The sequence below is a fragment of the Schistocerca serialis genome, chromosome 6 (assembly GCF_023864345.2).
Source record: "Schistocerca serialis cubense isolate TAMUIC-IGC-003099 chromosome 6, iqSchSeri2.2, whole genome shotgun sequence".
Lineage (NCBI taxonomy): Eukaryota > Metazoa > Arthropoda > Insecta > Orthoptera > Acrididae > Schistocerca > Schistocerca serialis.
The window spans coordinates 331,984,287-331,994,890 of NC_064643.1; the positions used below are offsets into that span (position 1 = coordinate 331,984,287).

Sequence of the window (10,604 nt, forward strand, 5' to 3'; positions counted from 1 at the left end):
CCCAAAATATCAGTTCATTGGGGAGGGATTTAGTAACCCTGCTGGATGTGAAAAATGGAAGATAAGAATCCATCGATGCAATGTCACACACGCACGACAAAGGTGCATGCGATGGAGACACGGCTGATATAAAAGACCAGTCGTGAACTTCTGTAGCTGGCAATTTAAGGATGACCAGTGGCAAACACCCTTTCAATCACTATAATCCAAAAGCCTCCCCAAGTGAACTACAATTGTTGCTGCTGTTTACATCAGCTGATTTAGACTTGTGTCACATGGTGCATCGACCTCATATGTCTAAGTGTATGTTTTCCACCACCACCAGCCAAGACGCAGCTTTTCTTAGTGTCATACAATGTGCATGCATAGTGAATTAGAATGTTAATTTCTATGTGGAGCTATGGCTTAAACACTTTCCACCAAGAGCTATAATTGTTTGTTTTTAGGGACTAATAGCAAATTTTACTCTGTTGTTACACAAGTTCACTGGTGTTCAGTAAATGCTGTTGTCCTCAAAGTGTGTGTTGCAAATATTTTGTATGACTGGGTTCATAGATGGACAATTTTCCCATTTCTGTTGATAACATCCCTGCACCACATCTCAAGCTAACAGTTGGGTGAAATTAATACAGCACCCATTAATATCACTTTCAAAATGAGAGATATTTGTTTTGGATGGCTATATCAATAATTTTATCAACAAGAATCAGTTGCTTAACAAAATAGCCCCAAAAAGATACTATAAAGCTTAAAATTTCCACATTGTCCAAAAATATGCATATCACAACAAAGGATGAGATCTAAATGATACCAAGATAGTACAAATGTACTGCGAAAGTTTGAAGTAACCTTGAAAATTCACTTTTGAGAGTTTTCATTGTTCATTATGAAACATACCACCCAATGAGCATCCTCTTGGTGTCTAGAGGGTTGGATATCAAATTCATATTGTCCAGGAAAAGCATCAGTATGAGGTCGCTTAACAGTAGCTGGGAAGGAAGCTGATGCTGCATTTGTGGTTGCTGTTGTTGTAGTTGATGTTACACAAAGTGGCCCTAACCCCATCGCTGCTGACCATGTTAAACTTTCTTCTGTTGTATATGCGTCTTCAAGACAGTACTCTGTCCGCGATGATACAAGCATTTCCTGAAAACAGAAAAACTAGTATGATCTTCTGAAGTATTATTGCAAACTAGGTAATCAAAGAGAAACATTACACTATATTTTAATATCTTGTAGGAACTGACACAGACATTCTGTTACATCCAAGCATATTGAAAATGTCTATATGGTTGTTTGCCTGCCCCCCCCCCCCCCCCAAGTCATGGATAAAGGATTTTCACTTGTTATAATTCTGAAATTTGGTTTCATAAAACTAAACCATATTCAGACATTTTGTTTGAATACATTCTCGGCTTAGGGCCAGAAACCATATTACACTTGTAGTGACTTGTGTCCTTCGATGTATTTGTTAGACGTTAACAAGCTCATGTCTAGCCTTTAGGCTGTCCAAGACTGTCAACACTGAAGACATATGAGATAAAGAGATGAAGTTTCTGAGGGATCCAGACCATCAACTACTACAAGGACAGTGTGATCTTGCTCAGGAGTGTATGAAACATTTCTCTGAGCTCACAATATAAATTTGTGCTACAGTCATTACATAATTTTAAAATGAGAGTGATATAACCTTTTTTTCAGAATAAATGCTTGCAGAAGCAGCATATTTAAGAAATTATTTTTGTTGTGGTGCCCTGGCCACTTGCAAAATTACAAAATATTACGATGGCTGGTTTATTGTATGTAAATTTTGGTACATGCGTACATTTGATGAACATCACTAATGTTTACAGTCACTTTTTCTCTTTGATTATACTGTAGGTAGGAATAGCTATTATCTCTATTTTTCAACTGGATTTTTATTTTTGTTTTTAACCAAACACTTAACACTTATACCAAACATTTAACACTTATACCAAACATTTAACACTTATACCAAACATTTAACACTTATACCAAACATTTAACACTTATGTTGGTGAGCCACAACATTATCACCTCCTGCTTATTAGTTGGTCGGTCCCAATTTGGAACATAATACAGCAGAGATTCCATGTTGCACAGGTCCTTTGTAGGTTAGCAGAGGTATGTGGCGCCAAATGTCTATGCAAAGGTCATGCAATCCCCATAAATTAGCGATAGATTATTTGTCGACATAGAGCTACTGCTCGATAGCATCCCAGTAGTATGCCATCAGGTTCAGATGAGGCGAATATGGTGGCCAAGAAGTCAATATGAGTTCACAGTCATGTTCCTCAAACCACTGTAGCACAATTCTGGCCTTGTGACATGGGCAGTTATTGTGCTGGAAGCAGCCACCACTGTCAAGGAAGGCATCAAATCAAGCACATAGGGATGGAAGTGGTCTGCAACAATATTCATGTAGGCCCATAGCTGCCACGGTGCCTTCAATTACTACCAGTTGTCCCACAGAAGCCGAGGTGAAAGCCCTCTACCCACATAGCACTACCCAGAATGGTCTGTGTCCGAGGCGTGGTGTATGTTTGGTGCACCTGTGCCTCTGGATGATAGCAAACCTGACATGACAGAAATTGTAATTAACAATGTCACTGTGTAAACATAAGAACATGTAGATGCTGTCTGATGCAGAGCCTGATATTAAACAACTTTCACTGAACAGTGTACTCCAAAACATTTGTGTCTGCACCAACATTGTACTTATCTGTCACATCTACTACAGATTGGCACCCATCCTGTTTTACAGGATGTCCTAGCCTCTAAACTCCGCATTCTGTGAAGGCGTGTGGATGCTCAACACCTTGTCACCTACTTGTTATTTCATCATTCTTCAATCACTTTCCATAGATGCATACAAACAGTCAACCATACATACTTTTCTTACACCATCACATGTCTGCAATGCTATCAACTGGCATTCAATCTCACTGGAGGTAGTGGTCATAATGGTTTCGTTCAACACTGTTTTAGACAGCTCCTTCAGTTTGTGTGTGTGTGTGTGTGTGTGTGTGTGTGTGTGTGTGTCTCATTTACATTGGGCCTTGTGTAAGTACTTCTGGATCCGGTTGTCACATTCAGTTGCGTGATAAATTACCACAGAAGCTTGACTCAAGAAGTACTTACATGGGAGCCAATGGACATACATGAAACACAGTCAGGCTTCGGCTGCCAAAGATTGTGATCACATGTGTGTGCGTTGCATTGGCATGAGTGTGTGTATGTGTGTTGTCTATTTTCGACAAAGGGCTTGTTGGCCGAAAGTTCACTTTCCAACAGTCTTTCTGTTGCGCCTGTTTGCGACTTAGCATCTCCGCTATATGGTGACTAGGGACTATCCGTTTCATTATATTGTTACTGGCATATAAACCACCAAAAAAGGGTCTAAATAAACTTGGCAAAACAGGTTTCATTAAAAATTCAGCTGCAAAAGATGAGTAATAGTTATTCTTATCTATGAGATAAAAGCATATACACAAAGTTTGTGACCTTGGTCATCCCAAGCAGCTTATTTAACTGGGGATGAATGGTCAGGATGATCAAAGATACTAATGTAAAACCAGAAATATGATTGATGAAATTTGTTCAGGTTTACAATGATGTCAACAGGTTTAAAATCCACAAGCTTTTGCCCAAGTATTCTACAGCCATTGTCAGGTGATGTGCGACATGTGGTTGCTGAAGTCATTCTTATATGGTGGCACTATTGCCTGTGATGTCACTGGTGCCCAGTCTGGCACCATATATGGTAATGCTTCGGTTGCAAGACCACTATGACTGCTTCAGCCTTCTGAAGCTTGGGTCCCAAGCTTTACTTAACTGCAGACAGAATATTTATTGAAAGGTTTTCAGAAATTTTTAACTGAATCACTTCTTTTACGACTCTCACAGAAACCGTTTGTCCACCTGATAATAGATCTTTTGTCAAATGGAACTCTGTGTCTGTTTTCCACAGCAAGCTATGTGAAAGGTGATGTAGACCTCACAACTCAGAGTAATCTGCGGTAGGAGAGTATGCTCTGGAAATCAGGCACTGAATTACACTCAATGACACATGTATTACTAAAAAGACAAAAAAATTCTGGGGTAGCTTCATAAAAGAAGCAAACAACACATTTCTAAAAACACGCTCAATAAGACAGCAGTCTGCAGCTAAGCACAGATTGGGTCCTGGCCACCAGAAGGTTAAAGCAGGTACAGTGCTCTTGCAGCTAGAACATTACCTTATAATGTGCTGGACTGGGCATCACCTGATGTCACACGTGGTAGTGTCACTATATGATGGTAGCAACAAGCCCAACAGAATTTTATCAGTATATATCGCCATAAAACCATGCTTTTGTATAAAATGATTGCCTCTAGAAATAAAAATTTTAACACACAAATAGCTTAAGTGCAGAAAAAAGAAAGCTAATATTAATGTCACAAAAATTCTAAATAGTAACTCTAAATATGTGAGAACTCTTCCTCAAGCATAACTACCTTAAACCTTTAAGGAAGGAAGATTAGCATTTCAGCACTGTTGACAGCAACATGATTACTGAGTGGAGTAAAAACTCTACCTCAGGAAGGAAATTAGCCCTGTTGTTTTCAAGAGAACCATCCCAGCATTTAGCATAAGCAATTACAGAAAACTCTAGAAAATCCACATCTGGATGGCCAGAAGAATATTTATACCACCATCCTCCTGAATGGGAGCCCAGTGCCTTAACACTGTGCCACCTCGCTCAGTCTTACATCCAGAAAGAAAAGTATACTCCAATTTAAATGAACAAGAATATGTTCTTCAAGCACTGAGCTAAACATCTAATATCCTTAAATAGTGCTGGGATTAACACACAAATTTCACTGACAAGTGTTTTAAGTCTCTGTGTCACTATGCCTTTTCAACACTTCGTCAAAAGAATTTTCCTCAAACGGCACCCAAAATAAATTAAGAGGTTCCTAAGGAGATGTTGGCTGCAGCCTGGAGAAGATGGGAAACAGTTTTGCTCTCCTGATCAATTTGTTTCAGAAATCATAAGTTTTGTACAAGGTCTCACAAATAAGTTAAGCAAACTGTTTCATTCAACTTACAGTTCCTCAGTCCTTGTCTTCAAAGTACTCCACTCCGCTCCTCTAATCACACACTTCCCTTGGTGCCATTTCAACTTCACCAAGCAACCTCAGAAAACTTCCTTTAGAAATGTTCTTCAATGCCTGTACAAACACTTCTTAATGTCATAAAGGCGTCAAATCAATTTTCTTTAACACTTTTTTTTTAAATACAAAAACATCATTAGGATGAATCTGGGCAGCAGGGAGACAGAGTGGACTGTAATCTGATTTTTATCACAAAACATGAGTCCTCAGCAATGTGAGTCTACAATGGACTCACCGCAACAGGATAGCAAACCGTATCACATGTGGACTCTTTATACTGACTGGAAATGCCAGCTTCTTCAAAAATCAGAATGACACTGTGGAACCAAAAACTATCTACCCTTCACAGCCATAATCTGGTCAGTGATCAAACATCTTTACTGTGACTCCGAGAAGCAACCAAATACGTAAAAAAATCTGACCAATTGTTTTGAGATTTGCGATTCACATACTTTTATTCCTATACAAACTTATATGGAGTAACTACTTTGGGTACATTCGTGCTTTGCAAGGTGATACACTAAACAAACAGTTTCACAACCTTTGCCAATTGTGAAAGCTGCGTGATCAGGTGGGGCCACAACAGTGGTGAAGGAATATACTTCTTGCCACAAGTGTTAACTTTTCGTAACTTTTTTTTTCATGCTATCTTTTCAAAACTGTAAGAGGAATGGCAACTGACTGACGCAACATTGAGACAAAAATTCAAAATATGCAATTCCAATTATGTCAAAAAAAAAAATAAAAAAACAGCAAGCGTCACTCTGACACAGCTTCTTGAGTTTATTTTGATCTTGGAGATCAACTGCCAGTCCACAATAATGAGTAGACTTTTGTCTTAATGTCATAACCCTCGCCTGTAATGTGTCATCACTGACAGCTTGTTTGAGGAGTTCTCTGCAGGCATTCATTACATTCCTAGTGTTCTTTGATAATCAAATGGGGTACACACAGTCATTGTAACTCATTGCACGTTCAGTTTTTAGACTTGAAGATTCTGATTGTTTCTTTTCATTGATTAAATAAAGTAACACAAAATATGAGAAAGTTTAGTGTAAACTTACCGACAATGACTGGCTGCTGCTCACTTCTTGCTCCCTGAAAGAATAACAATAAGTATTTAAAACGAATAATGTTGAATATAAATGACATTTACAATCAAATAATAACTGATGTTAATAATATTCCGTACTGTAACTTCAAACCTTTAGCCACACAAAACAAGAATACAACCATGATACTTAAGGGTAGAGGGTGGTAACGTTCAGATATATTTGTAAACTTTCCACGTGTTAAATGAATGAAATCTATTGATGCTCATCACCATTTTTGCAGTACATACAAAACATGCATAACATTAAATAAATAGAGAAATTTAAGTTTTACATTCAAAGATTTCTTTAAAAGAACTTTTGTCAGGATGGCTAGTTACAGGTTAGATACAATGATTTACTAAATTCGAGATTCCCCCCCCCCCCCCCCCAGGGTCTTACAAACTGGTCCTTGGGCAAATTGGCTACAGTACCAACACCACATTACAAAACTTAAGTGCCCACATTCTCAAGGAAAACAGAGGAACAGAAACTGATGGTGAAACTGCAAAAGCAGTACTACCGAACACTGTCTTCAAATGTATGTTTATGGAGGAAGGTACAGATGTACTGCCATTTTAATCCTTGCACCACTTCAAAATTGAATGATATAGATACTGATGTCAAGTGACGTACAGAAACAGCTAAAATTAAAAATGGCTCCTGTACCCAATGGGAGGCCTGTCAGATTCTATACAGAATTTGCAGCTACGAAAGCTCCATTTTATTAATAATATACTGTAGGTACCCTTAAAAAAAACACAGTAAAATGTTACATATTGGACCCCCTTGCAATTTTCAATATGGTGCAGATGTAAACATTAGCCTTTGCTCCTCGTCAATCTGTTACCACAACCACGTTTTCTGCTTTCACTGCTTTGCCAACTCACAACCAGATTGTCACCTTCCAACCTAATCTACACCTTGGGCTGCCCTGTTGACTGTTTTCTGTCCCCACAACCAAGATTGGGGGAGGGGTGTCCAATACATAACTTTAGCCCAAAGAACTGCTGCCCAGAAAATGGGAAAAGCACAGGTCACACGATACAAGAAATGGTGACAGAAGTGGTCCCCAAATCACTGTCCAATCTCACCGATGTCTGTCTTGTAGTCCTAGAACATATATTCAGAGTGTAAACATAATGATGCATTCAAACAGAATGACCATCTCTATTCCAACCAGGATGGGTTCTGATGTACAATTTGCGTTTTCTTCACACAAGATGCTGACAGCCATGTATCAACTCAAACTGATGGATGCAGTTTATTATATACAAAATGCATCTGACTTTGTACCAAACAAATGTTTATTAACAGGAGTATGAATAAATGAGGCATCTAACCAAATTTGTGACTGGATTGAGAATTTTGTGGTAGGAAGGACACATCATGTTGTCTTGCGTAGTGAGTCATTGGCAGACGTAGAAGTACCTCTACTACATGCACAAACAAAGTTGACATTCTGCGCGGTGGCAGACAGGAGCGATAATAACGACACTTCCCATATACAGTCACTCCCATCAGCCACCGAGTTGTGTCAACTTTGTTTGCATGAATATTAGGTGTGACAGGGGGAAGTAGGCTGAGGCCATTGCTGTATACTAATGGCCTTGCAAACAATACTGATAGTAACTGCAGACTTTTCACAGATAGTGCAATTTTCTATAATGAAGTACCATCTGATAAAAGCTGCCCAAATATTCAGTCAGATCTTGATAAGATATTGAAAAGATGCAGAGGTTAGCAACTTGCTTTAGTTGTTCAGAAATGTAAACTTATGAACTTCACTAACAAAGAAGACATAGTATCCTAAGATAGTTATTCAAATACTTAAGTTTAACAATTTGTATGGATATGAAATTGAATGATCAGTTGGGTTCAGCTGTAGGTAAAGCACATGGCAGACTTCAGTTCATTACCAAAACACTGGGAAAATGCTGTCAGTTTACAAAGGACTGTTCACAAATAAACAGTGGGTTTCATCTCAGAATAATGTTCATGTGGATGGGACTAAAATGGAATGGATGCATACAAAGGAGGATGGCACAAGTGGTCACAGATTTGTCTGACACATGGGAGAGTGTCACAGAAATGCTGAAAATCCTGAATTAACACTCTTGAACAGAGGCGCAAATTATTCTGTGAAAGCCTGCTTACAAAATCTCAAGAAGCAATATTCAATGAAAAATCTAGAGATACTCTTCAGTCCCCTATGTATCACTCCCATAGAGACAACATTAGACTAGCCTAATTGCAGCACGCGTTCTTCCCGCACTCCGTACAGAATTATAATGGGAAGAACAGCATGTGGTATACTGCTAAGTACCTTGTGCAATGCACTTCTCAGTGGTTTGCAGAGTATGCATGTAGACGTAAAACTTAGCTTCAGTTCACTCAGGTCCCTTAGGTACTTACTGCAAAAATTTTGTTAAAACGGAAAATAGTTGAGTTGCAAACAACTTCTTTCTGAAGAAAATATAGTAATTCAAGTGAAATGAACATCACTGTTTGTGAGGAAACATTTTCTATTTTAAACTATTAACTAGAAGGATAGATAACAGCTCTTTTACGAATTCTACAATTATTTTCCCAAGCTAACTGATGTACTGTGCTGTGGTAGTTACAGTCAAATTGCATAAATACCATAGAACTTTTTCACTCCTAAATTTCATCCAGGTGTCAGTGCACATGACATGATCATCCAATGGAAAAGTTTCTACACATCACAATTATAAGAATTACTTAATTTCAATGATACACAATGGAGATAGAAAACAGTGTCTTTTTTATACAGGGCAATGAATGAGTGACGTCCAGTTGGCAAATGGATAATAATGCCAGACATTAGATTTACTGAAGCTTGATTGTATTTGTACTTACGAAACACTCAGCTGATCACAACCTTCATAAAGGTTTTCACCGAGCTCCATTACTGGCGCCTGGAAAGAAGGAAACACACTTGATATCTATATTTACAAAACACTACTATTACTACATAAACGAACACTCGTCCACACATTGCTAACCAACAATAAATAGCAACGAAGCCTTTGCTATGACACCATAAGTATATCCATCCACCAGTGTGCTCTCTCTTGGGCTCTGAAAAGCACAAGAAAACTACGATAAATCAGTGAGTTTTCCTTCGGCTTAATGAGAACTACTTTTTCCCATACATATCGAAATGTCACGTCTGTAAATAATCGGTTACTCCTCACATATAATTCGGTTTTAACTTCTCTCGCATGTGCAGAAAAGTTGACAGCCTTTCGTACTAATGAATCTGCCACCAGAAACATTCGTTTTTGCGGGAAGTCACTCGAGCGGATTCATAACACCGCGAATTCAATTTCGCATAGCGTCGGTATGGTTCACAGTAACCCCTCAAAAATGCTTGGGCACGCGACTATGCAACTGCAAACAAGTACCACAGATCCTTAAAATTTCGCCAATCCACCAGCTCCATCTCACTTTACAAGCACACATCACAAAAACAGCACGATTTGTGTTTACTTTGAAAGTAGAAGGTTGACACAAAACTCATAAATATCACTTAGCCACACAATATATTTAAAAATGCACTATTACAACAAATTTCCATGAACATTACGAACTGTACATACTTCAAACATTTCTTCACTATAAATGATTTCACTTACGAAATCAACAAGTTGTCGCTCATTTACCGCCGAAATTTAAACTGTCATTAGCCACTATACAAATAATAACGTAAACATTACTCCTTCAAAATTTAAGTATCATAATAGGCTATCAGTTTCTTACCAGTCCAGCAAGACTATTTCCTCCTTCGGCGACGCGTCTCTAAGCCGGCTACATGCAAAAAAACTAACAAAGAAATTTTTACCACCAAACACCAACCAAAGCAATTCAGCGGAGTAACAGCAGTGATCACACTTCGCCCGTAAACGCCGGTCACGACGCAACCCCCTATCCGCGCGAGGTTACATCTCCGCGTTTCGCAGGCTTATCGTAGCTGTGAAACAGACATTTGTACAGATCAAGACGTGCGCTAGCTTGGCAGTTGGATTTGAAAATTTGGGCAGAATTGTTCACATCTGTGAGCGCAAATCACACCCACTGACAAATCGCAGCGGATGGAAAGGAGGGCGCCACAAAAATGGCACACGAAATTAGTTCCGGTCATGTGTCTACAGATCCCCGTATTTGCGTGCAAACTTTATTATGAAATGTTTGATACGCGTCGAAGCTCCAGACAATTCATTGCCGCGTTTATCAGAATATATATGAATACCAAATGCTCGTGGAAAGCAAGCGATTGTAGTAAGAAGACAGCTAATTTTAATTGTAATTCTG

At 38.7% G+C, this 10,604-nt stretch overlaps 1 protein-coding gene across 1 annotated transcript in view; it reads right to left on the reverse strand.

The window, feature by feature from the left end:
• LOC126483986 (cellular tumor antigen p53-like) overlaps nucleotides 1–9,948 on the reverse strand; it is a 71,240-nt gene extending 61,292 nt beyond the window's left edge. The window contains exons 1-4 of the mRNA XM_050107287.1: nucleotides 9,929–9,948; nucleotides 9,150–9,208; nucleotides 6,243–6,276; nucleotides 898–1,146 (exon numbers count right to left, since the gene is read on the reverse strand). Coding sequence (XP_049963244.1) covers nucleotides 898–1,146; nucleotides 6,243–6,276; nucleotides 9,150–9,199 — 333 coding nt within the window. The 5' untranslated portion in view covers nucleotides 9,200–9,208; nucleotides 9,929–9,948. The remainder of the gene's footprint in view (nucleotides 1–897; nucleotides 1,147–6,242; nucleotides 6,277–9,149; nucleotides 9,209–9,928) is intronic.
• Between the last annotated feature and the right edge of the window lie 656 nt (nucleotides 9,949–10,604).